Source organism: Lonchura striata, chromosome 1 (assembly GCF_050655825.1).
Source record: "Lonchura striata isolate lonStrDom1 chromosome 1, ASM5065582v1, whole genome shotgun sequence".
NCBI classification, from domain to species: domain Eukaryota; kingdom Metazoa; phylum Chordata; class Aves; order Passeriformes; family Estrildidae; genus Lonchura; species Lonchura striata.
The window spans coordinates 97,579,803-97,607,727 of record NC_140703.1 but is presented as its reverse complement, the minus strand read 5'-3'; the positions used below and the strand labels follow the sequence as shown (position 1 = coordinate 97,607,727).

General features: G+C 36.3%; 2 protein-coding genes across 11 annotated transcripts in view; one reads left to right on the top strand and one right to left on the bottom strand.

Annotated features, from left to right (window-relative positions):
- Positions 1–19,089, bottom strand: part of STS (steroid sulfatase) — a 108,917-nt gene extending 89,828 nt beyond the window's left edge. The window contains exons 1-4 of one of the 10 annotated variants that reach the window (XM_085584015.1): positions 18,405–19,089; positions 17,287–17,464; positions 5,996–6,247; positions 1,266–1,322 (exon numbers count right to left, since the gene is read on the bottom strand). In XM_085584015.1, the coding sequence (XP_085440141.1) occupies positions 1,266–1,318 (53 nt within the window). In that variant the 5' untranslated portion in view covers positions 1,319–1,322; positions 5,996–6,247; positions 17,287–17,464; positions 18,405–19,089. Of the gene's footprint in view, positions 1–1,171; positions 1,323–5,995; positions 7,035–17,286; positions 17,513–18,258; positions 18,305–18,404 lie in introns of those variants that run through there. The other 9 variants (XM_085584037.1, XM_085584026.1, XM_085584056.1 and 6 more) reach the window with 9 other exon arrangements.
- Positions 18,234–27,925, top strand: part of PUDP (pseudouridine 5'-phosphatase) — a 67,544-nt gene continuing 57,852 nt past the window's right edge. The window contains exon 1 of the mRNA XM_021540951.4: positions 18,234–18,435. Coding sequence (XP_021396626.1) covers positions 18,357–18,435 — 79 coding nt within the window. The 5' untranslated portion in view covers positions 18,234–18,356. The remainder of the gene's footprint in view (positions 18,436–27,925) is intronic.

Below are 27,925 nucleotides of genomic sequence, written 5' to 3'. Positions count from 1 at the left end.
GTAAACAAACTAGAGAAAGCCCTGCCCTCCATAAGGTTCTGTAGAGAAAATTCTTCAGCTTAGTGAGAAAAAAAAAAAAGCATAAGCTTGTATCTTTTAGGAAATGGCAAAGTAATATTATGTATAATTTATTATTTTCTGGTATCAGTTTCAGATTTGCTAAATTCTGTCAATTCTTCTCTTACAAGTTGGTAATATCTGTTCAATCTTTGATGAAATATAACTGTTTTTCTGAAACTTTTCATTATATTTCAGTATGCATCTTGACTATATACATATTTGAAAATCTGTAATTAATTGACTAAAAGTTTTCTCATTGCAAGAAAGAAATTTCACTTTATATAAGCTGGGAAAAACATTAAAACAAATAATCACATTTCTTAAGTGTGAATAATTATTGAATCTGAATTAAATAGAGATGAAGCTACACAGCCCCTACCAGATCTAAGTTTAGTTTAGATATCTTTCTAAAATGGTCTCTCAAGAATTTTCTACTTTTGTCTCAACTAAATTACAGAACTTAAACACAGTATTAATAATTAATAAACATTTTTTTCTGATAGCAAATTATAACCTGGAGTAAAATATATTTTTTGTGATATGTCATTATTTTATTTGTAATAAAAATCCTATATAATTAGATACACATATTAGAGCACATACATCTTTACTCTTCTACTGTGTCACAATATTCTCCATTAGCCAAATGCTCATTGAAAAGTTGATTTTATTTATGGGTTCTGGTCAGCAATAAGGAAAAGATCTTTGAGATGAAACAGGTAGTAATCTTATTTGCCAGTTATGCACCATCCCCAGAATGAAAAATTAAAAAAAAAAAAAAAAGCTAATCGTGAGTAACTACTTGTGACTATGTTATGGCACTTCCTGGAGACTAGGAAGTGCATCCAAACCAATTAAAAGAAATCTTTCTTACATACTTTGAGGGCTTAGCTAAACTCTGCCATTATATTGAGCTTACTTAGCAGTTTTGAAAGATGCTGAGTCAGGGTTTTTTTAATAACACTAGATGAGTGAAATGACTATTTTTGAAAATGCCTTCTTCAAGAGGGTCAAATGGACATGCAGAAGAACTTATGTGCCTCAAATTTTGCACTTTAGAGTTATGCAAGCAGATAAGGACTGTAAAGCTCTGCAAGACTGTGACTCTTACACATCAAATTAACAATCTTATTTCATCCATTTGGATGAACTGGACAATGTAGAAACCACAGCTTCATCTCACTGACTGGTTACCAGCTCTTCACCTTTGCCCAACTGCAGCCAAACTAGTCTCCTTTGAGTTTCCATTCATATTCATTGAACTGTTAAAAAAAAAATAAATAAAAGTTCTAATTACAAGTAGTATTGGACTAAAACACTCAACTTCACCAACACACTGCCTTCATAGGGATAGTGCACAGATCTGAAGGTTGGTATTTAAGCCCTGCTGTAAGTCACTGAAGGGACAGTAGCACAACCAACCACTTAACACTGAATTTTATTTTCCTTTAATTTGAAAGCAGATTCTAAACCATTTTCACTGAAATGGTAGCCTTTGAATGTCTATCAGAGGAAAACATGAAACCAAACACAAAAAAAAAAACAAAAACAAGAACATAAACAACCCCAACCAAACCCACCTCTCTCCCCTGAATTACTTAATGGAATCCTCTGGAGTCTGTCAAGATCAAAGCTTTGGATTTTATAACACCATATTCCACTACCTGCAATCACTTTACTAGACAGAGTGGTTTACCAGAGAAAATTGCAGGGAAATGGCCAGTTAATTTTCTTTGCTACAGAAGGCTAGCAAGTAATACATCAATAAAATGACCTGATATGTTATGCTATTTCCAAAATAATGTTTCATTTAAAGAAAAAAAGACATTTGAATTTGTTCTCAAAGGCTTGTTATTATTTTTATACCAATTCTATTGTTTTTTATTCTTTCATCATGATAACACTTAAGGACTCTCAATATTGTTGATTGTACCAGATAGAAAAATTACAACAAGGCTAAATTCAACCAGTAGAGACTTTACCCATGTAGAATTTAAGTACCTATAAGGCCCACAGCAAATAGTCACTCACGATGCAAACCATGAGTGAAAATCCATGTGAATTTATTCATCGTCAAGTTAGGCATTTAGTCTGAGCTAATTACCTAAGCTTTCTTTTTAATTAATAGGAAGATTCAAGCACCTTAAGAGTGTTTTCTTAAGACTGGTATGAAGAAATTTTGGAAGGAATGCTCATGACCTTTTCCCACAGACTAGAAAGACTTTAGACCTAGTTTAGACTAGATTTATACAAAAATAATAGTTACATGAAATAAATCCCACCCTGATTATGGGTTGTCTGTATGCTGTCAGCATGAAATATGAAAAAAAACCCTTTTTGTAATAAAAAAACATGAACAGTTCAATTAGCATTATGTACTCTACCAACCTTACTGGTGCAATGATTTCTTATTCTGTGAGTAGTAATTCCTACTAGAAATCTAAGAACTGGGGACAATTCCTCAGGAGTATTAGTAGCAAAATTTTCCTCAAATGGATTAATTTAAGTATTTTTCCTTTCTAGACTGTATAGCAATATGATAAATATTCTATCTGAAATATTTTATTCTTTCATTACTCTAAAACAAAAGAGACAAGAGTGACTGATCCAACAGCAGTGATTATTTTTTGGAATATTGGCAATTCTCTAATTGAAGTCAGCTATAGCCAACATGTTTAGATTGAAGTCACAAATCTGATTGGAGAAATAAACTTTATTTTGACATAGTTCTAGAAGAACTATGGGAAGACTAGGAAAGTGAAAGAGAGGAATCTGAAGCTGAACCTGGGAGAGTGGGAAGAAAACTTTTTCCTGTAAAATTAAATGTTTGTCCTTTTTTTGTTTTGTTTTGTTTCCCAATACTCCAACTAATTAAATATTTATACTACCTATCAATAAATTAACTTGTATTCCCCAAGTGGTTTTGCCTATTACAGGGATTTTCCTGGCTTCATTTCACCACTGGTTTTCTCACTCACATTCCTACTAATTTTTCCCCCCCGTATCCCTGGGGAAGGAAGGCAAGGCGTGAGCAGCTGTGTGAGTTCTTGGCTGTTAGCCAGGGACAGCCCACCACATTTAAAATGAAAAGGAACAGATGAATCCAATGGCAAATTACTTTCATTGATTACCAGGAGCCAGCAATTTCTTTGCTGTTACTGAATCCATCTAGATTTAAAAGTGAATTTTTTACCAGGGAGAGAAATGACAAAGTTTATTAAGAAAAAAAAAAAAAAAACCAAAAAAAAAAAAAACCCACCAAAAAAAAAAAAAAAAAAAACTTCAGACCAACTGACTTATGGTGTTGCTGCCACAAGCAGGAGGCTCACAGGACATAAACAAACATCTTCTCCTTCCTCTTAATTTGCATGGATAAGAGACATTAAAAATAGAAAACTGGTGGCTTATTAAAGACCAAGCTCCTTCCCTACAGTTTCTAAAACCGGAAAATCTGGTTTGTGTTACTTCTGTCCTACAACTAATATTCACAGAATGTTGTCCTCATTCTGCAAATAGTTATGAATTAAATGGTTTAATGTTTTTTTACAAAAGTCATTCTAGCAGGAAAAAAAAAGCGGGTTTAAACAAAAAAAAAAGTATTTTCTTTTTTAAATGAGGCAATTTAAAAATGAAATTACTCTCCCTTACTTTCAAATATGAAAAATAGCCTCTTTAACACTTACAATGTGAAAACAAACCAATCATTTTGTTCTTTTAAGCTAAGAGATATTTTTGCTACATTATTTTGACTTGAGTTAAAAGATTAACTCTCAATATACCCAATGTTTAGCACCTAATGCAAAATTAAAACAAAGATAATTGCTTTATGCATTCACAATTTCTATTTTCCCCACAAATAACATAATGAAAACAGAGCTTTAGAAAAGGGGAGGGGGGGAGAAAGACAGTAAGTAATATTCTAACCACCTTTAATGATGAGATACTCCATTAGCATTATTCACTAAAAAATAAAATTACAAAACAGCTTAAAAATAAAATGCAATTATTGCAAAACAAAATTGAAAACAATATGTAAGGATCATGAAATTAGGAGGTCTTACAAACCAGGAAAATGTTTTCCCTAGAAAGAACATTTATACAATTAATAAAATTAATTTAATTAATTAATTTTATTAATTAAATTATTTATTAATTTTATTAATTAAATTAATTAATAAAAGAAGGATGATGATCTGCACAGTGGCTATATAGCAGTCTAATTGCAAACTACATAGATCAAGAGTCTGCTCAGAAATGTAGCAGACAAAAGGCAGACATTTACAAAACAAGACATGTACATATTAACCAAATCTGTACCCCAATTCCAATGATTTTATCATTTACTAATTTCAATAATTCTACAAAAGAATAACTGACTTTTCTATAAATTAAAAAAATTGTGTCTATACTTATCTTGGCAAAAATACTTGAGGGATAGACCTTTAGTATTTAGTAAAAATACTTTTTAGTATTAAGTAAACATTAAAATGAATGTCTTAAAATGAATTATACTGAAACAGCAAATAATTCTAAGACAAAAAATATGTCTACTGTACAAGAAGAGGATAAGTGGATTCTTAGAGATAGAAAATAAAAATACCTGAATAAACTGTATAAATGCAAATATTGTAGTACAGCAATATAGGAAAAGTAGCAATTTAAGCCAGAGGTATCTAGGTTTGTTCTGTCCTGTGTAAGTAAGAAATTATTGTTCCTTCTCTTCCTTCCTCCCCTTCTTTTTCTCTAGTTATTTACTCCTTGCTTACATAGGAATTTTATGAAACTTGTAAATTCTTGCTGTTAGAACAGCATTATTTTTGCACATAGAAGTGAGGTAAAATCATAACATGAGAAAACAAAAATTATCAGTAGCTAGAAACTATAGGAATTTATTTCATTTTCACCTTATCTTGTACGACATTTTAAAATCATAAATAAACTAAAAGACATTCAGAAAAGGCATTTTTCTATTTTCTTATGGTACACCTTTTCTTGTGGTACACCACCATTAGCTTTTCCATTAACATTTGAAAGTTTCTCAGCAATAGCTCCAGGGGTCTCATTATCTTTTGGCTTGGTCTAGAGCATGCTGCCAATTTTTCTGGCAAATAATGTGCTTTTCCAACTGTATGAGGATGTTTTTAAATAAGTCTGTAAGAAAAGATGTTTTCATTGCTTTGTGCTGTTAGGTACAACGCAACCTTATGTTTTTAAAGGATGGATTATGCTCATCAATGAGAAAGAACGTATGAATTCCTCTGTCCAAAATGCCTTTTTTCAGGACAATACTGCTACTATTAAACAACTGCTATACTAGAGAACATACCCAGTTGTCTATTATAATAATAGAGGACCTGGAGATGTGATGCTAAGAGTTACTCTTGTAAGTGACTAACTCATGTCAATAGCTTCTAGTTTTCTTCATCATATAGTCACTTCTGTCAGCAGTGCAGAATATAAACAATAACAGAGAAAAACAGATCTGTTTGAGATCTGTACCCTAAGATTTCCTTATGAGTATGACTAGTTATCTGATTCTTTAGCATGGTAGATAGAAAGGCCATTTTTGCACCAAATTTGAAATGTTGGCCAACGATGAAAAAAAAATCCCAAATCAGCGTCACTGCATACCTGAAGCTATTCAAACTTTTGTGTGTTCAAAGCCTAGAGTGCCATAGTCACAATTCTTGTTAAGCACTTCTTAAAAAGCCATCTCAACTGTCCTGTAGTCCTGCTCTCAACTAAACTTCTCATCTAAACTACTTTTATTTCATGCATCCTCATCCCCAAACATCTGCTCATACAACCAAAAAGCCACCCCACAAGCTCTTCTGCAATCCTAATCTTTCTAAACCATGCTCTACCCTATTTCAAATCCCTTCTTACTCAAGAATCCCATATCAGTGTGCCATCGATGTGAACTGAAGCTAAATACCTTTTGGATGCAGTGGCTTGACTCCTCCAATTCTGCTTGCCCAGGTGCTGTTATTGTCCCTGCCTCCCTGGCACTGGTCACTGCTCCAGAGCGGCTGTGCCTCGCTGCCTGCCTCCCCTCGGCACGGGCTCTTCCACAGGCCAGCAGCTGCTCCCTGCTGGCAACGGGGCCCTCCTCTGTGTTAGCACTGCCTCAGCTGTAGGACTGACGGGGCTTTAACACAGAGTTACTAAAAGCCACCTACACTGCATCCTGAGGGCAAAAGCAAAATATATCTTTGTGAGAAAACAGGATGTATGGAATGCATATTATTAATGAGTCAGTACAAAACTGCAGTAATACGTATGGTCAGGTTCCGTTCCAACACTTGTTTTGGTTACACAGGCTTCTCTTTCATCTTCCTTCTTGTCTCAGTATGGTTGCTCAAATGTAATTTTCTTTGTTTAAGCCTGGCAGATACAACCTATCCAGTAGTGATAATTTTTTCTTACGTTTTCCCTTACTCTGTTACTCTTTGCCATTCCCCTCTTTCTCAGAGATTCCTCTTACAGATACTGTCCCCTCAGTAGCTTAGTGTTTACTCCCAGCTTGAAAGTTGAATGCATATGAGGTTACAAAGAAAAATATTAGAGTTATTTAATATCCCTTTGAATGTTACTTCCACCTTTGAACAGAATGGACTTTTCCAGATTACATACACTGCACATGAACTAGTCACTTCAAAACTACAAGCTTATTTCAGAACTCACCCCCCTCCAAAACTATTTAACAATTCATTTCCATTTGATCCTTGAAACAGACTCCATAATCAAAATTACATACACTTTTAACATTACTTTTTAAACAGCCAGACCTCAAGTGCTAAGATAAAATTGCTGTGGCACAACTGGAAAATCTTCCAGTTCATAAAGACCCTGCTTCCTATTTTCTTCAAAATGCTTTCATAATTAAAGTAATGCTTACACTCTTTAAAAATCTGTTCAAAGCAGGGAATGTTCTGCTCCATTGCAATACCCAATAACAAAGTGCATTCTGGTACAAAATATAGACATAAGTGTATGGTTTCAGCAATCTCTTCTTCATTGTAAAAAATACATTGTATTAAGTTAATGCAGAAAAGACAACACTGAACATGTTATTATTTTTCATAATTGCTAACTTCTTTCCATGAAGAATTTTTTTGAGCTGTGAAAGAATATGAACTCTAACTATACATTACCCCAATGTTTACAATATAAGCTACATAAGTGACAAACTTTGGGGCAGAAAGGGTGTTTTACCTTGCAGCACAGAATTGTTTCAGTTTTTGCCTCTCCTATACAAACAAGATGGCTGTGCACTTATCAGTATATGGGTACAAAGTCCAGTCATGTGAAGTGAAACAGAAGAGTGGAGGGGAAGAAGGACTACACTGAAAAAGACAATTTATACAACACTGACAGGATTTCTTTTTAAGACACTGCTTCACTAGTACGAAACAATTTCAGCATGTTCTCATAATGGATATATTGATATGCCTAACCAGGATGCTTGTTTTAGTTTGTTACTGAAGATCTCCTGTAAGACTTCTTTGTGAATTTGCACTGTATTTTTGGAAACTGTTATAGATGGATAGTGAGATGATTGGTTCTCACAATTAAGGGATAAATATTGTGTAAATATGAAGAGAAGCTTTATTGCTGTATAGTTGCATTACTGTAGTTTGTTGTTTAGTTGTCCTCTGTTCTCCTCACAGTTCCCTTTTCCACCTCCTCTGTATTTTTGCCATCAGACAGCCTGGGCTGTCTAGGACAGGTAGAAGGAAGGTGTGCACATGTGCCCCTTACAAGGGACAGTTGGGAACAGAAAAGCTTGTTGCTGGGGGGGCATGGCATGACAACACCTAACCCTCCAATCAAGTTGCAGAAAAGCAGACTCCACTGATAAATGGCAGAGAAGAGTTGCCTGACAGACTTCAGGAAGGGTCAAGTTTGGCTGATGCAACCTCCAGGAGTGGAAAAGACTGAGCATCCATCTTAAGGATGAACCGGCCACGTGGTGCCCACAAGGGCAGTTCCCAGCACTGTAAATTTTTTCCTTATGTAGTCCTTTTGTTGTATTTTAGTTAAGGTTTAATAAACCTTTTAAATTTTCCAAGTGAGAAGTTGTCTCTTACAGAAAACAAGGGCTGTACCAGAATCTCAAGTACATTTCTGCCTTCTGTACACAAGGGAAGCATTCCTACAGAATATCTAAATAGCAATTTTATACAAACTACACTGAAACACCTTTTAAAGTATAATTTCAGAGCAGCATTTTTCAAACTTTTCCACTGGAGGCACAGAATATTTTGAGATTGTCTGTTTATAAATACACTATAGCCCATCCTGGTTTCTCTAATATGCATTGTCTCAGAAACCATATGTGCACCCAGAAATTGACTGTTTCCAGAAAGCCCAAGGACCCTAACGTGAAAAATCATTCATTAAAGGACTTCAAAAAGTCCTACCTAGTTGACATATTACCTTCCTTCTCAGCTATTGTCCCCCTCACCCCAATTTATGTATTTGTCATGAGAAAATTTGATCAGGAAGAGAAAGATGGATGTCCAAAGATGTGTGACAACCACTGTTGATGAAACTTAATGGAATCCAAGCCTTAAAACCAAAGTATGAAATTTTACTTTTCTTCCAGACAAAACCTAAGAGCTCACGATAACTGTGAGAAATCAAATTGAATGAAGATTTTGTTAAGAGCTGCTTAAATGCAAAGTTTAAATTATATTTTTCTGTGGTTCAGGAAATCAGTACAGCTTGTCCTGAGCTTTCATCTGCATTTTTCTTCTATTTTAAAATAACATTCCACTTTAACAAATTTAAAAGAATTTTAAATTGCCAACCTTTTCTCTATCTCAAATGCTGGTAGGAAATGCTAGCCCTATCTTAAGCCTTTGAAAAACTGCACTATTGTCTTGAATTTATTCAGAGCTTTAGTAAGTGAATATAAAAAACATTTTTAAAAAATCTTCTCACTCTCTCTAAAATAAACAGCCAATTAATTTTTAATCCCTTTGATTAATTCTATTTTGAGATTAATAATATTTTAGAAGGTATTAAAAAATCCCAGTACATGGACAAAAGGAGCAGTACTAGAGATACAACAGATGAGAAGCAACATCCACTGACAAAACACATTTGTTACATACATACACTGCAGCTCTTAAATGAATAATAATAACTACTTACAGTAAATTTTATTAAAACAAATTATTATTTACATTAGTTCAAAACCTTATGATTTGTAAATTAGAAGAAAATAATGACAAAACAAGGATATGTATGACAAAATATGGATAAAATTAATTAAAAGCGGACTTGTCTATGCGAATTAGCATGACAATTTAAGGCATTCGATATGGAAAACCAAAATGCAGTGTATAAAGATCTATTCATTCTAACTATAACAGTATGCAAAAAATTACAATGAGGTAATGAGTACAAAAACATCCTCTCATTTTTAAATTTGAGTACTGAATGAAGACTGAATAGAGGGGGTTTGTTTGTTTGGGTTTCTTTTCTGTGTTTGATTAAACATCACTAAAGGGTGCTAAAGTGACAATTACTTGCTGACTTCAAAGTGTAAGCAGGAATGAAAACTGAAATGCCAACAGGGAGGCTGCATTTAGGCATGGCCAACAGAGCACTATGTCACCCAATACCCAATAATGTATTCTCCAATGATCCATGTTACTTAATGGATTATATTCTCCAATTTGGCCAACAGGTGTTTTTGTGGTTTGGGTTTCTTTTTCCACACAGAAACACACACAGAGTCGGATATGAACAGAGTCCAATTTTTTTTTTTTCTTTTATAATATGTTAGAAACATTATTTTTTAAGGTACTTCAGACTTCTGGTCACAAATTGGGAGTCAGTATCTAGTGATTTATTTATAAATTTTCATATGTATAAAGAGTTCAATTCATTGAACAGGTAAAGGAAATTATGGTTTTAATTAGTGTTTGGGATGAAAAGGAGGAGAAGGATGCATGACTCAATTTACTGGAATTTAGTGGTAAAATAGAGCTGCATCAAGTCAGACCTTTTGTTTCAGTTCATCAAAACATCTCTGCCAAAGTTTTAGAAGTTTAGGATCCAACTTTACCACACTACTAAATGTTCATCTACATGTACAATACAAAGTCTTGGTAAAAACAAAGCATGATACACTGCTATCTTAGCCTGCTTGGATGTTGGTGCATGTGTAAATGCTTCGGCTTCTGCATAAATCTAATACAAACTTGTATTTTACTTAGATTGAAATGAACCATAGCAGCAACAGAGCTAAGATGAAACAAAGGGTATTTGCTAATTTCTCTTATCATAGCGAAGCCCAAGGAATAAAGCTAATTTCAAAGGATATTTTTGAAAGACACTTTAACATAACATAACAGTTTTGCTGTTCTAGGGACTATGTACAAATAGGGTTATAGAATTCTAGAGAACATTAAAAAAAAACCTTCAGTGAGAAAAGATGCTTAAACTTCATTCTTCAGCTTAGTCCAAAAAAACATTGGCAAGTTTCCCTTTGAAAATTGTGTAGTCATGTAGGTATCTTGATAGAAAATCACTGCATGAACTTGTGAAATCAGTGGATTGCAGAGGACTTTATACAGGTCTGAGGAAGTCCCAAAAGCTTTTGTACATAGAACTCTATGACACTGTCTAAAGGTTTTGGTCTAAAGGTTTTTTAAATGGTTGTGATTAACTTTTGTTAAGACTTACATATGGGAGTTTAGCTGAAGAACGTGTTGGCTATGCCATGCAAGAATAAAGATGCAGGTTTTTTAGTTGCTATAACCATAGTTTCTGACTATCAAATAATACTGGTCTAAGCTACTGTGAGTCATAAACAGAACAAGATTTTTAAACAAATATGGGCTTAAACAGGTAGGAAAAATATTTTTCATTTATCTACAAGATCATTTATTTTATTTCCTGGATGTAATGAAGTCAGAAAAAGCACACTGATATTAATTTCCCCACACTTTGTCAGGTCCTTCAAGAATCAACAATCATCCGAATACTGAAAAATTGAAATCAGCCAAGGTTTTAGCTTATTTCCACCAACTTCAGAAAGTTCACCTAGTTGATGCTTGCTGACAAAAATGCCACATCCTGAGTGAAGCCCTATGCCCTCTGAAACCTATAGGCTTTCCTCCATGATCTGCAACTCCAGAATACATCCTAACCATGCCCCATTACATGACCACAACAAAAGCTTAGTTTTGGCATGGCACATTAGGATACATAGCCATCTTAATATTAAAAGTCTTGTTAATGGCTTTTGAAAAATTGTATTAGTCTAATTTTTCCAGATGAGAGCATAACTATTAGCATAAAAAGGAAAAGTCAGTGAAAAACAGATTATGAAGCCAGGCTGTCAAACATAGTCATTAATATAACACTTATTCTGTTCTGCTTGTAGCAGTCACTGGTCTAAATGACACATATAACATTTCTGAAACAAGGATACAACACTTCATTTTGTAGCACAGATTCTTGTAGATATCTGCCTCATTAGGCTTACAAGATAGTAGTTTTTCATACTTAAAAATGCGCAAAGAGATTTTGAACTGTATGAAGAGGTAATAAGTTCTTAATGGGCTAGAGATACTGTCCCTGATCTCTTTCACTGAAGCATGATACTGACTCCTCTTAATTAGTGAAACTACATATAGAAGTGAACCATAAAGAAAATTTTAAATGGGACAAACAGCAACAAAAGTTTTGAGCTTTTGGCATGGCACAACACGGGGAACAACCTGACTAATCAGCAGTAAAAACCAAACTACGACAAAAACAGTAATTCAGCTCTTATGTTAATTCAAAGATGTTGATCTAGATGGGACTAAGAAGGCAGTCTAATAGCAAAAATTTAATTTCTATTTGTCATTTATAAACCCCATAGCTACAATAAATATACCCACATGCAGGACTGCTCCAAGGATACAGAAAACCTAAAATGCTGAAGAGCAATCAAACTACTAAAAGCTTCAGAAAGCGTAACTTACAACAAGAGAATAAAGAAATGAAATTTGTAAAATAAAAAAAAAAAAAAAGAAGAGTAGAGGAAAAACACAGGCTATCCTAACAGAGCAAAAGATTCAGAAAGATTCAGAAAATTTTAAGCATAATGTCTGGACAAATATTTTAAGCCTATACAATTCTATTGCAAAGAATTCATCTAGATCTTGAATGTCTCTTGTGGTCTTACCTATATGTAAGTACATGAAATGGAAATATAGGACTCTTTCAAACCTGCAGTATCAGTGTAAGCAATCATTCACCATACAGAAATCAAGGTGAAATGTTTGAGATTACCTGATTAAGTGGAGCCATCTGTCTTAGGGGAAAAAGTCAGGGCCTGATTGGCTTGACAATACTTGCACTTCATTGCATTCTTCTAGGTATCCCTAATATCTATCCATCTAACTGTATCAGTATTTACAAGTGGTATTCCTTGTTTTTAAATGCTTTATGAAAACAAGTGTCTGTTACTGGTCTTCTATAAAGAACATTTCAATTTAAAGTCTAAAATAAGAAATTAAGCTATATCATTTCCTTATCTGTTTTGCTACAATACACTGAACCTCACTCCTTAAGAAAAGTAAGCATAAGCTGAACTTAAAGTAAGTAGACAGCCTAGTAATGGAACTATTTACTCACCCAAAAATTATTCAGTGCCTTACATAGTGGTCACAAAGCCTATTTGCCATTGCCTGTACACAAGAGCATGTTCTGAGGTATGCTACCAGTACATTTGTGTGTCTGTACATGGGAGGAGAAAAGGGCAGTAGCTTCTGGGGCAAGAGAATTCAAAAAATTAAATTATGACTGGGTTGGGAAGCACACTAGCTCCAGGAGCCAAAGAAGACCCAACTCCCACGGTAAGGAACAGCCTGGATGTCTAATACAATTCTGTGGCAATAGGGACTCAAGAAGCTGGCTAACTCTGCTTGGCATTGCCCCTCTGCACCATTTCTGCTTCCTGATCAGAGTTGCTATTTCATACGTATCAGTACAGTACTATTGCTTTTCTGCCTAGATAACTCTAGAAGCCGAGAAATACTTCAAAGAAAGAAAGGTCAGAGTACTGTATGATAGCTGGCCTCCAGCTGCCTCCCTGCACTTCCCAGGCTGTCAGCATGTTCTTCCTGATCATGCAGCCATTCTGGGCTGAGTGTCAGCCAGTTCATTTTTTTCTACTCAACTCATCTCGATGGATACACACTTTTAAGGGCACACAGCCCCAGAGTAGGCAGAATGTCTGAGCTCTGCAGATTCAACTCCCCAGCTTGTTGCATCCCAAGCAGGGAACATGCATATGAAACCCAAACATGAAGCAAGCAGGATTACAGATCAGTGGATTTGAGACCTTGTGACCCTGAGAATCACAATTACTTCTCTCTTTTCTCCATCTGAAGATCTAATTACCACAGCCTTTGAAATGTTTGAGCTTATGAACCCAAGGCTGAAAGGAACCACTGGAAGGGTGACTGCATTCAGTTTCACCTTTACTGCCAGCAACCAAGTGATAGATGACTTGCTCAGAAAGGTTCACAGAATGTGCATTCCACATGAACATGACAGCAGAAATACAAAACATTTTGATTAATCTGTAACAATCAAACTAGTAAAATGAACAAAAAAGCAATTAAATCCACACGCAGACAAGACATAAAACCAAGTTAATAAAAAATATTTCAGGTTCCAGAAACAATGAGAGGTTAGATAAATAAAGTTGCACCATAACAAAAAAAAAGTTACAGCAAACCCATATCACAGGAAAAATAAAGCAGGATACAATACTTCATATCATATAATACCTAATGTTTCTGATAGTTTAAAGCTAAGCAGAACCTAGCCATTAGGAACTTTAGGATTTTCATTACAATGACACTGCTAATTACCTGAAGTTTGCCTGTGTGCAGCCAATATTTTATTAGAATACCAAATAGTATGTCAACAAGCTAAATCACAATCCATAAAGGAGAGTAAATGGTTCTCAGTGACCTTAACAAAAGCAATAATGGCCCTAAAGCAGGATATTAAGGCTTCCTTTCCCAGATTCAGAAACTTTTTTCTGTTGTACAATCCCACCAATAAGTACAGCAATAGGCACATAAAAATGAACAGTGCCTCATCTAAATTTACTGAGATGAACACATGTGAGTAACACATATCTTCACTTCATTCTCCTGCAGCATAACACATCATCTTCCTTGCCTTTGTAACTATCTCACTTGTAAATGGTTGTCAATATCAAAATCTAGAAAACAGATGGCTCTCCTACCCCTGCTTGCTTGGCTGAGAGAAGACACATGTGATTGATTAAAAGAGCATATACACCCTTTTAACTTATGTAATCAATAAAACATGAACTAGATCAGAAGTTCCATGGTACTATTTAATTGCTTTAAGATATATGGTCATCTTCCATTTTGTACCTATAAAAACGTGAACTGAAACAATACAATTTACCTAAGTCATAATCTTAAGGTCAAAAGCTCATGTTTGGTGATATCCAGCACTGAGAGGGGTTTCATTTTCTTAAGGCTTATAGGCTTAACTATAGCAACTGTTGAGAATCTCAGCTGATACTGATTTTACATTAAATTCTAAATAATTCTAAGTAATTTGTTACTAATAGTGGGTTTAACAGCTGTTTATGTAAATCATTATGAAAGCTTTTAAATTAGTGGATTCATTCAAATCTTTAGATTATTTTTTAATATTCAAACCAAAACAATTATAATCTGTTTATTCTCTTTGTCAAGGTGCCTGCAGAAAAAGAGAAATAAAATCAGTCATTTCTGTGTGAAACACATAGTGCATGATGCTCCTATGAATGGCATATGGCATAAAAAAACAGGTAAGTGAATCCATGCTTTGAGCACTATAAGAAATAGTGAAAAAGGAAACTGCAATTATTGAATCAAATGTATTACCTATGAAAACACTTAAGCATATTCTGAAGCTTTTACTCTCCAAGAACACAGTCACATAAATTTCAGTAAGGTACAAAACTTCCAGTCTCAAAGTAAAGAAAACTCAAACAAATATAGAAGTTAAAAAATGGTTAAGAGAACCTAGTACATAAAACACTGTGTTGAGTACTTAATAACCCCACAGCACCTGAGTATTTTCCCTTTATCTCACATTCAAGAACAATAAACCTGTGAGATTTTAGCATATTATTACAAAACCAGAGAAAATAGACTTGTTTGGCATTAAGTAGGGCTACCTACAGGCAGCTAATTTACAGGTGTTTAAAAACCTGGACATCCAGATATATATGTATCTTACAACAGCATATATCTGCTTTGTTGTATGCCCAGACAGCAACATTAATTTTAAAAATGTACATGAAGTTAAAATTGTGTTCTTCAGACTTTCCAGGATTCAAGTTTAGTTATAGAATTACATCTTAATTATTGCATCCAAGTTCATTCTTCTCAATAGGCATACATCAGGTTTGTAGGAATATAATTAATTATTGGTGTTCATGGTTACTGCACCTCAACTACAATATGCTTCCCACAACTCTAAAGTTACTGAAATCCTCATAACTCAAAGTCAGCTTCAAATAAGTAATACAAAACGGTAGTAAACAAAAAGTCAATTCCACAATTCTTAATATCAAAGTCTCAAAATCAAATTTTCACTCCCTTTCAAGAAAAAAAATAACAAGAAAACAAAATACTGCTAGTGAGTCATTAGATACAGATATTTAAGACAGCTGAAACAAAACTTAGATCAGCACAATTTCTTATGAATTTAGAAAATTATGCTCCACCATGTTGCTTGGACTTTTCATTTCATTCTGTTAGTAAAAAGACTTAATTACATAGAGTAAACCTAAACAGTTTTCTATCTTGGGAAGATTTTCCTGTGTTTGAACACAGCTTTGAAGAATCAAGTAAGCTAACATTACACTGATTATCACTGATGAGCCAGAGCAAAGGAAAGCAAATTGAGGTCATCAGCCTGTCAGCAATGTGACAGTCTTGAAACGTGTACCTCAGAATTTATAACCCAGACCATTTAACCCTAAAAATGTTTGGCTTATGTATTATACTTTAATTTTGTGGGCTACTTTCACATAGATTGCCTATTACTTATTTCCACTGTAAATACTCAAAAGTTTTGCAAAACCCTTGTTTTCTCAGATGAACTGGGAATTTACATGCTAAAAATAGTGATTTTTCCCCTTTTTTAGGAGCTAGAAGCAATGGAAGTTGTGATCAAATACTTTTTTCTAATTAGAATAATAGATAAAGGTAACAAGAAAAATCTACTCTGTTGAGTAACAAATAAAGGTTTTACTCTGTCACCACATATACAATTAAAAAACAGATTTTTAGAATACCTGCTAATTAGAAAGTTAATAAATTTACCTCAGGTATCATTGTCATACAACATCATTACCCATCCTCTTTAAATGTTTGTCTCTTAGAGCAGATTCACATTCTTTCTTAGGACAGCACAATACCATTATAACTATCAAAATTACTGATTTTTAATTATCTTTAAGAGGTTAACACCTTTTTTGACCTACTGTATTTATGATTTTACCTCTATTGATTCTAGCTATGCTCCCACCTAAGTGTGCTACAAAAGAAACTATAAATGTTTGCTGGAAACAAAACTGGAATATTGACTTGTTGCACAGTGTTTATTGCAGAAACAAAACAGCCGTAGGCATTTTTAACACTCATATATTGTAAGGTTACAAAAAAAAACCCCTCAAAGCTCAGAAGCCATTTTCTTAAATCTACACAGGAACCAATTTCATGACTACACACGGAATTTTTAAAAGACATTGAAGGTACTGTGCACAATCCTCTTCCTATCCCTACACAGACATGGCCTAAGCAGCATTATCATTACAGAATGAGACAAGAAAGAGAAAATCAACCCAAAGCTCAAAAAATATTGTTTGAAAGTCAAGTTTTATTATTCAAAAGTTACAAGTAAAGGCTAAGGATGTTTTGTCTTATTTCGCAAATAGGAGAAGGTGTCAGGAGAATTCTGTATCTACATTTCACATATATGTGGAGTGAATGTACTTGCAAGGGATAGGTTTTGGGGGTAGGTAAGATGCTTAACAAGCCTAAATTAAAATTCAAATATAGCTACGTGACACCTATAGTTAAGGCTTTCAAAGCCCCCACTAAATGATAGAATGATGAAGCATTGCCAATCCAAATGAAGGCACTGTTAGGAAAAAGGAATTGCTGCAAGGCCTACCTACAAATGAGACAGGACTCCCCATGTGAGGCTGCAACTAACCACTGCCCTCACACAGAATGGCATGGCAGTACACATCTTCAAGCCAGTATGTCACCTTGGGAGCCCGATACTGCTCTTTTCATGTCTGCCTCTGCAACTGCTGCTTCAATGATCTTGATGCCCAGTGGATAGTTACCTGCATGAAAAAATACAAAAGGGAAAACTGAGGCAGTAGGTGCCCTCTTTCCCTCCCAACTGCCCAGTAAAAATCGGTTTATGTGTCCATGCAGGAAGATTTTATTTCAATTTAAGAACAGTCTTGTTTCTTGAACTTTAGAATTCCTTGAATGTTCAGAAAAAAACATACAACACCCAAACCATCTTTCAATTAACCATTCTTGCACTCAGCAGCCTGTAAGAAAGAGATAGATTTCCTTCTTCCTCACAGATTTTTTTCTCTCCATTACTTTACTCTTCCCTCGCAATTTTAGACAGATTTACATCTTTTTGTTTCAACTATAGCCTGGTGGTAATAGCACGCCTGCAAATCTCTACACAGGCACATAGAAGAGACACTGCCTAACAGGTCAACTTGAGAGCAGCTGTTCTGTACTTCCTGCCAGCAGCACCAAATAGGATTTAGGAATCACAAAATAGGTCTGGTTGGAAGGGACCACCGTGGGTCGTCTGGGCCGACCTCCCTGCTTAAGCAGGGTCATCCCAGAGCGCACTGCACAGGATTGCATCCCGATGGTTCTTGAATGTTTCAGAGGAGACTCCACAACCTCTCTGGGCAAGAAGCGCTGTTCTGCAAGAGACGAGGCCCCAAGAAGAGAAATGGACTTTGCTTAAAAAAGTAGAAAAATGGACTTTGCTTAAAAAGCAGAACAATGGACTTTGCTTAAAAAGCAGAACAAGCCAGAACAAAGGTCCCGCAGGCCCGGCCCGGCCCGCCCCGGGTGCTGCTATAAACCGCAGTCCCAGCCCGACCTCCCCGGCAGCTTCCCGGCCTGGCCAGTCCCGCAGGGCTCCATCCGCCCCGGCTCCATCCGCCCCGGCTCCGCTGCGCTCCGCCCGCTCCGCCCGCCATGGCCGCCTCCTCCTGCTCGGCGGCCGCGCTGCGCCCGGTCACTCACGTCATCTTTGACATGGACGGGCTGCTGCTGGGTGCGTAGCGCGAACCCCGCTCCCCTGCACGGCCGGTCCCGCTCCGCTCCGCCCGCCCGCCCGCCCGCCCCGACGGCGAGGGGCTGCAGCTGGCGGCGGGCAGCCTCCTTCCCTTCCCTTTCCCCTCCGCCTCCCGCCGGCTGTGGCTGCTCATTCACGGCCTCCCCGCTCCGGGCGAGCAGCCAGAACGCCCCGGGCGGCGCTGCTAAAAGGAGAGTGAAGGGATTGAAGCAACAGGAAACCAGTTAATGCCTTCTCCTGCTTCCGCTACTTGCTGCCTTGCGGGGGCAGATTTCGCCTTAGAGTAGCGGAGCCGGGGCTGAGCGAGAGCTTGCTCTGGCTGGCGGAGGCTGAGCGAGGCGGGGGTGGCCGTGGGCAGGCTGGGGCTGAGAGCCAGGGAAAGTGGGCAGGGAGCAGGACGGGCGTGCAGCGTGGGGCTGAGAGCCAGGGAAAGCGGGCAGGGAGCAGGACGGGCATGCAGCGTGGGGCTGAGAGCCAGGGAAAGCGGGCAGGGAGCAGGACGGGCATGCAGCGTGGGGCTGAGAACCAGGGAAAGCGGGCAGGGAGCAGGACGGGCGTGCAGCGTGGGGCTGAGAGCCAGGGAAAGCGGGCAGGGAGCAGGACGGGCATGAAGCGTGGGGCTGAGAATCCCCCGGGCCGGGAGCAGCGTGTCTCGGAGGGCAGGACAGCGCTCGGCAGCCTGTAGCGCTGCCTTCTCCAGCTGATGAGCCTGTAAACCACTCTGATAGTTTTCTCTTAGTTTTGGTATCAGTAGACTTTCTGCTTTGCAGGGTTACTCTGTAGCTTGATGATTCCCGTGCTGCAGCTCGATTAGATCTTGATGTTTGGATAGTCGCTATAACTAGGACAGTTTTTAAGTCTGCTCTTAACTATTTGCTGAATCAGAACTCTCTGGTGAGGAATAATGGAATATTTAGGCATGGGACTTAGTTTTTGAAATAGTTAATGTGAGTTATCACACAGGAAACAGTTCTGGATATAGGTGAATCCCTAAAAGGTGTGAAATGTGTGCCTTCTTTCTGCGAAACCTGAATTGTTGCAGAACTGCAACAATTGTTGCACCTGAAGACTGCTGTGAAGTTTGATGAATTACATTGTGTTTCCAAGAAACGTGAGCTTTTCCCTCCTTCAGGGCTATAAGAGGTGAAGGTCATCTACGTTTACTTTTTAAAACAAAAATGGCTATGCTATGCAAAACAGTGAGTGATTTGCATTTAGATTTTAGTTGCATTTTTAACTTAATCACTGAAATCTCAAACAGCCTGGGAGTACGTGTGTGTAATCTTATAATCTAGAACCAGTTATTTTAATTTTGTTCTTAGAAGTTTCAGGGAAGCTTTTTTTTTAGTTACTGCTGCTCTTTATCAGAAGCTGGAAATCATCTTCACGCAGACAATAGTCACCTTAACAGGACAGTAATGACAATGATACATGTATGTGATTTCTTCTACTTTAAAAAGTTACATATAAAGTATATATTGTATTTCAGAAATCTTTCAGCTGCTAGGAATTAGACTAAAAATACTCTTCAAGTACTTTCCAGTACAGAGGTGTAAAAGCGACACTACCTTGGTGATTTTCATTATGTGCGCTTCATTTCAGAGGAATTCAGTATGTTTCAGCCTCTGAATACTATGAAATGTTTAACAATCTTGGTGAGCCTATTTGTTTCATGATGAGCAGTGACACTTGGGAGGCAAATAGGCAGTCAGGAGACTGCTTGGACTTTCCCAAAATGCCTAAATGTTTCAAGAAATTTGGAATAATTTGGGAGAAAGAGTGATACAAGACATACACAAATTAGATTCCCTCTGCCCAACCTTCCTACTGTAAATCATCTGAATGAGACAAATGTTCATATTGATGTTAACCTGTGTAAGAACCCCATAATTTTCTTATTAAATTTTTAATGTGTCACATTGGTGGTGATAAAATGAATAACATACATATTTCAAGATGCTACAGAAATGGCCCAAATGTACTTCCTTTCAAAGGGCACAAATAAAAGTTTTGGTATTGAATATCTATTATGACACTTTTTTAGTGGTTGGTTTTTTGCATAGTTTAGAATCAAATTTAGAAATCTGATTGCAATTTTTAGAATCTGAAACTTCAGGTTTGGCAAAATTTTTTCTGAACAAAGTAGTGTCTGCAAATGTACGTGACTATTTTTAGATGTTTTTACCTAAACCATACTGATTTTACAGAACAAATATAAAATTATCTATAAATAATGAGAAAAATTGAGCATTAAATGCATCATGATGTAAAGTGCCATGAACTTGCTTTCTGTAATTGACATACTTCCTTCTGATTAAGGGAGGTAGGATATCTTCTGATAGAAAGATTTCCAAAATCCTTGTCAGTGTCAAGTCCTTAAACGAGGTCTGAGGTGTTCACAAGGTTCTGACTTTGGAAACAATCCCAAGTGTTACCGTATAAAACCTGCAGCCTATCTGTGTGAAAGTGTTACTGAGTCTGATCAGCTGATATTTAATCTCCCCCCTCCCTCTATAACATAATTGAGGCTGATTAAGTTGTCCTTGAGTTGCACCTTGATGTATCAGCTTGCTTTCAACACAGAAGTTACTGCCTCTGAACTGCCTGTGGAACTCCTTCAACCCTTCCATTCAGAGTCCTTCTGTATCATTGTTTCAAAGGTTATTTAACACTGTTTTTTTCCCTGCATTTCTAATCAATGCAATCTACACTTCTTTTTTTTTTTTTTTTTTTTTATTACCTAATTTTTCCCTTTGAGCTCTTGGATGAAATCTTAGGGGTGATCACGCACTGTTCACCCGTCTGTCAGCCGCCTTGTTCTGCATTTCTAATCAATGCAATCTACCCTTCCCTTTTTTTTTTTTTTTATTACCTAATCTTTCCCTTTGAGCTCTCGGATAGAATCTTAGGAGTGATCACGCGCTGTTCACCCGGCTGTCAGCTACCAGCAGGCTCCACTCTGTAAGGGTCTGTCTGATACCTCCTCCCAAGGTCAGGTCAGCTCTGTGCTGCCATGTGCTTCTGCAGGTGCATGCCTCAGCCTGCAGCTCAGCTCCATCCCATCTCTTCCCACAACATGAGGATCATTGAGTCCAGTTCCTCACAGGACTTCTGAAAGCTAGAACAGAGGACTAAGAGCATTGTCCAAATGTTCCTTGTACTCTAACAGCCTTGGTGCCATGATGACTGCTGGTTCCAGTGACTGATCACCCTCTCATGCAGCTTCATTAATTATCATAGTTGATTAGTGGTGCATTGTGTAGTAGAAATCAGAGGAAAGGGAATAACTACTTCTTAAATTTTGTTGTACTGCTGTACTTTTTAAAAAAACAACCCAAAACAACAACAAAAAACCACAACAAAACCTCTCAGCACTTCAATTAAAGCATTACATTTCTTAAGTAAATTTTCTACTTGATTTCCTACAGCAAATAATGACATTAAATGCTGAGAATAGTAGATTGCTTTTTCTTAAAATGTAGTAGTCTGTTCCTACAGAAGAGTACTGTTCTAACTGCTAGTGTGTGGTATAGTTAAAAATATTAAAATATTTTAAATTTTAATAAATTAAATATAATAATAAATAAATTAAATAAAAATAATTAAATATTTAATAATATTAAATATATTAAACCTACTTATGCACTTATCCAACACATAGTGCAGGGATAACAGATAATAATAATAGCAACAACAACAACTAGAGATATTTGATTCCTAAATAAACCCTATTGTTACAGTTGTACGGTTTAGATCCTGGCATTTTAGCATATTGTAAAAGCATAAAAAATCAGTGCTAAAGATATAGAAGGAAAAATCTATTTAACTTGTATAAAATATACAAATAAATAGTAATTCCCTCCAGGATCTATCGTATAAACTTACTGCATTGGTTTATTTTTAAGCTATGAAAAGTAGTTTTGTTATATACTTGTAGCCAATAGCTACCCTAGTATCAAAAAACAAATAGGATTGAATGTTGCCTTTGATGATCAGTGCTTAAACTTATAGGGGTCTGAAAACATTTAAAATTCTCTACAAGCTACATGTGTAGTATTAACCTTTCCCAACTGACAAATGAACTTAGGAAAATGGCTGTAAAGATAAGATATTTCTTAGTATTATGCTTAAAGCTTAGCTAGAGCTAAACTAACATGCAATGAGCATGACACTTTAGTATAGGAAGTTTACTCATGTGTTTATTTTTGTTTAAATTTCTCTTTGGAGTAGGGATCATTTAATGTAAATTATTATACTTGTCAGTGCCCCTTAGTGTTGGAAAAGTGTATCTTTACATGAGAAAAATCAGTGTGTTCAAATATGAGAGATGGTTCCTAAAGTAGCTTAGTTTTGCAAGATAGCTTCACCATAACTCAAAGTCATGTTGGACTGCACAGGCACAGATATGCCAGCTTGTGACCATTTCCAGAGGGATGAAAAGTAGTTAAGGCAACTGAGATCAGAAGTTGCTACTTTTGTAGCCACTGTCTCCTTTGTGTGAAGACTGCTGTGTTTTGTGCCACTTCTAAGGCACTTCTGCATGGCTGGCCAGACAGGTCATCTCTGGTCTATAATACAGAAGAAATTAGCTTGCAGTTAAATTTGTTGTAGTGTTGTGAGATTCAGAAGAATTTCAGCATGTTTTCTTTCTCCCCAGTGTTACCTACTCATTGTCACAAGGTTAGAAGTCAAAAATGTACTCTTACTTTCATTTTATTGCACGTTGCCTAGGAGATGGCTGTTACAAGAAAACTGATGAGAGTTCCATGGTGGAGTTTGCTTATGTGAATCCTCTCTTTTATTTAAAACAACTTTCTTTTTCTTCTTCATCCAAGCAAATAACCCCAATTCAATTAAACGTCACTCCTCTCTAGATTGATCTATGTTATGCCATAAGTGCAGGAATTAACCTTCTTAGGCTATAACCTGGCAATCTTTGTAAGCCTATTTTCTGCTTCTGTGTAATGGAAACTTACTTTCCTGTCATTCTCACTTACCATCTGATTTTGGGAACAAAGAGGGAAGGGAAATATTCTCTTGCCCCTGTGTTCAGTATTTGAAATTTGTTGCAAAAGTAGAGATTAATGATATTATTGGATTAGAATACCCTATTGATGCTTCATGATCAAATCTTGGACATAAGCAAAACAACTCCTCATTGAGAATTAACTAACCATAAATACAGTAAATAAAATTTGTCATAATGCTTGAAAGCTAACATTTTAACAGCAAGAACATAACAAACATACTAACCCAGCGTCTGACTTCTCTTATTCCCGTGATTGATTTGCCTGTCCACATGGTTGCTTGTTGTTTGTGGTTAGAAAAATCCAGAATCAGAGTAAGCTCAGCATTCTACAGGGTTTTTTTTCTGGGATTTTGGTTTTGATTTCTGTAGTGGCTACCACATTTCAAAATGCCATGGGCAGCATTAACAATGATTTTTTTTTTTTCTTGAGAAATTAACCAAGGAATGCTCCCAAGATGAAAGATCATTGATTTGGTTTTAATGGTGTACAGGAATTACACACAAATGCAATGTATTTTTGGTGCTTGTTTATGAGTTGCCCCAGACCCAAAATATTTGGTTGTAAAGTAAGAACAAAAATAAATAAAAAAGAGAAACTGCATGCCAAACAAGTTAATACCAAGAATTTTCCAATTTCCCTTTCAATTGTTTTCTGTTACACACCTGAAATTATATAGAGAGCCTGTAGTAAGTGGAGAGGAATGTGTTGAAAATGCTGGGAGTGTAAAGGTTCTGTTTAGTGATTTTAGAGGTGCATGCAGCAGTTTGACCATTTATAAAAATTAGTTTCTTCCTATGCTTAAAAGATTTTCAAATCTGTTTGTAGGTGATAAGGATTTGTTGCATACGTAAACTGTCATGTGTATAAAGTTCCAATTATTTTGCTTTGAATGTAAATAATAAGGTGTCATAAAGGGAACACAATTTCACACAAAGAAAAGGTGCATAGAATTTTCCATTATAATAACACAATTTCTAGCTGCTGTATTCCAATTTTCTTTTTACTTAAGAAGAAAAACAGCATTAACAACCCAGGATTTATTATTCTACATACTGGCAAGAGTTATACTCTGTACCATCTTGGACCCAGTTCTGCAGCTCTTGTTCTGAGTAGCTGTAATTCATTTATGTAGCCTTGTTGTGAGTTGGCTAATTGGACTCTTGAGAGTGGAATTTTTCAGAACATCTTAATTTGGGCAAGGTGGTTTCTGGTCTCTGAATTCTGTTGGTATATTTTCTCTGAGACACAATCCTGCTCTTCAATACTGCTGTTTATGCTTCTAATAGAGGATGAGGAAGGGTGATTGTGGTTGCTATTATTTTTATCTTTTTTTCTTCTATATTGGCAACAGACATTAATGGAGATGATAATTTTCACACTATGACCATTGCTCTTTTTAAGGCCAGGAGCTATGCTAACTAAAAATACAGAAGCAATTAAGTCAAATATCTTCTCTCAAACTTTATTTGCATTCATTAAGGACATCTTTGGCATGAAGTAGATACTGCTAATGATTGTTGCTGCTCCTATTATATGTTTATGTACATCTTTGTATTGATACTAATTTCCTTCACAGGACTACTGAGAATTATATAACCAAGATAATTTTTGTGGCTTACGGTGGTTCTCTCAGAGGCTTCTGACCTTGACTTATCCCTTTTTGCCTTTGATAATAATAATAAAAAAATCGTTCTGACCTGAAGTTTCTTGAGGTAGTGTTAACCTTCATCAAGATTTTTTTGTATTTAGGGGAAAACCATCCTGTATTTTTTAATCTCTGTTTTTTGCTTCTTTTGCTTCAATAACTGGTGAAGAATGTATCTTTTGTAGTTCGTTTTTTTAATGGCTGAAAACTTTTTTGAATTTTTTTAAGCAATATTTTTTTTCTTGAAGGGTTGCATACCTGTTGACAGTATCAATTGTTGCTGTCTCTATGTATGTTTCCTGTTCTTGTGCAGCTTTTAATAATCTTTTTATTCCTCTTATAATGAATATCATATTCAGTAGTAGTTTGGCAATATATCTGATGCTGCATTTTTAAAAAACTTTCATCTAGCATACATTGCTCTTTCTCATGTACTTTTCCAAACTATTGTTATATATAATAGCTGATTTCTTGTTAAAATGTATTCTTACTTTTCTTCCTCTTCCATTTTCTCTTTAGAGATATATGACATATTTTTGTAAAAATCATCAAATAAATACTGATAGACTGTGTCTCATGAAGCAAGTTTATTTCTAGTTCTTGAATTATTTCCTTTGGGCACTGTGGGAAGAGATAGGATAGAATTGAGTTACATGCTGTGGCACGTGCCTGCAGAATGCCATGGTGGCACAAAGGAGCACAGGGTGGCACAAAGGAGCACAGGGTGGCACAGAGAGGCTTTCTCCACCTGACCTTGGGGGAGTAGGTGCCACACGGCAGAGCCCTATGGAGAGGAGCCTGCCAGAAGCTGACAGACGGGTGAACAGCACATGATCACTCCATAGAAGGACATTCGGAAAGTGTGCTGCTGACATGGCAACATAGGCTAAGTCACATAGTGAGAATTACCATGTAAGGAGATACTGTGCCTTGACAAAGTGTACAAAACCAGCTTGTTTCTTTGAATAAAGGATTCAGATTCCCTGTCGGTCTGGGTCCATGCGTCAGTTGTTACAGGGCACCACTTACGGGTTAGCACTCCAAACATTGCTTTTTTCTCCGCTGCTTGTTTTTTGGATTGCCTCTGCCTGTGTGTGGTTCTTTTGGATAAGTTTCACAGTTTGTCTCAGGGTAATGTAAGGCATTTAAGAGGAAAGCCCACTTTATTATTTGTCAGTCCAGTCTTTCTGTCTAACATCGATGTGAATGCGCTCATGACCTTTGTCATTATATAATATGGGCAGTGTCACAGTGTCTCATTCTTCCAGCTCATTAATGTGTGCTCTCTGACCTGCTGTAATAGGGGCCCGTGTCACCTTTGCTCTCCACAGGATGGGCTCGTTCTAGCCCTTTGCAGCAGCCCTGTGCTTGCACGTGCTGCACTCACTGGGTTTGCTGCCAAGCTGCTCAGCCCTGGGCATGGATTGTCTGCTGTGCATAAATGAGTTCACTCAGGTTCTCTTTCACACTGTCAGTGTACAGAAAATAGCCTGTTTATGTCAGGGCATCTTTTGAAACATTGTGTCTTCAAAATTATCTTCTGCTTTAATTGCTGCATTTGTCTTTAATGTAAGCTGACACGGAGTACCTATTCAAACTAATAGAATATTCCTTTCTTTGATTACTGACTAGTAATAAGTGGGATTATATTTTTTGGATTGAGATGTTTTATGAGTTTGACACTGGTACCGGTCATTTGGGAACATTTCTAAGCAAGCAAAAAAAAATTGTACTAGAAGGATAAAGTGAAAGATAATGTGTGTTTAATGACAATAATAGGATTATAGTGTATCAGAAAGTTTGAAGTACAAGAAATTAATGGGTTAAGGTGGAGCATGAGTATACTGAGATATATTTCATTTGAATAAATTGTTCTATGGTAAAGATATTTTTCTTTCTTTGTTTTGTCATTTACATATAGTAACCTCCTTTCAGCTATCTCTTCAGGGCAGAAGAGTATAATCATGCATGCCTGTAAAGTGACATAACCTTGGATAAAGTCAGCATTCCACTACAAGATCATTATTAGGAAAAATTACACCATGTGAAATGGTGGAACTTTTCATGCTAGGACTGAGTCTTCTCCATAGCATTATATTACTACTGGGCTAACAAAATGTTCTTTGCTTTATGGCTCAGGGGAGATGGAGCCATAAAGAGCTTATCACAGTGTAATAAATTTCTAGTCTTTAAAAATTAAAAACAGTGTTTCATGGGGAAAATGAAAGTATTTGGGCCACTAAGGTATTGTAGTCTCTCTAATTGCTATTCTGCTGCCTAATAACTTTCACTGTTATTATTGTTGTAGATCATATTTTTATTATATTTATCCTTCTACCATTTTTAATTTAAATGTTTTTGTTTTTCATGGATGAAGGCATCTAGGAGTAAAGAGCAAGAAGAGGTGTTGCTGTTCTGGTTTGTGTATTCCAAGATGTCAAATGTTTTATGTGTCAGTTGATTGCAAGTTCTAGAGTACTGCAAAATTTAATTCCTTGTAATGTTTGAATCAGAGTTCATTTTGCATAGTTTACTGCTTATTATGGCTTTGCCTTTCTCAAAATGGAAGTGAACTATTCCCCTTCATTCTTTTGCAAGTTGTTTTAGAGAGCAGGTAGTGAGTATATGGAATTAACAGCAACAAGATAAAATTCTAAGTTCTTAGGTTAAAAAAATTGCATCTATACCTTTTCTCATAAAGTGTCAATTGTACTATTTAAAAATAATAATAATAAAAAAAGAGTTCTATTTTAGGGATTAAAAAAAAACAGCTTTACTTCCTAATTATATTCTA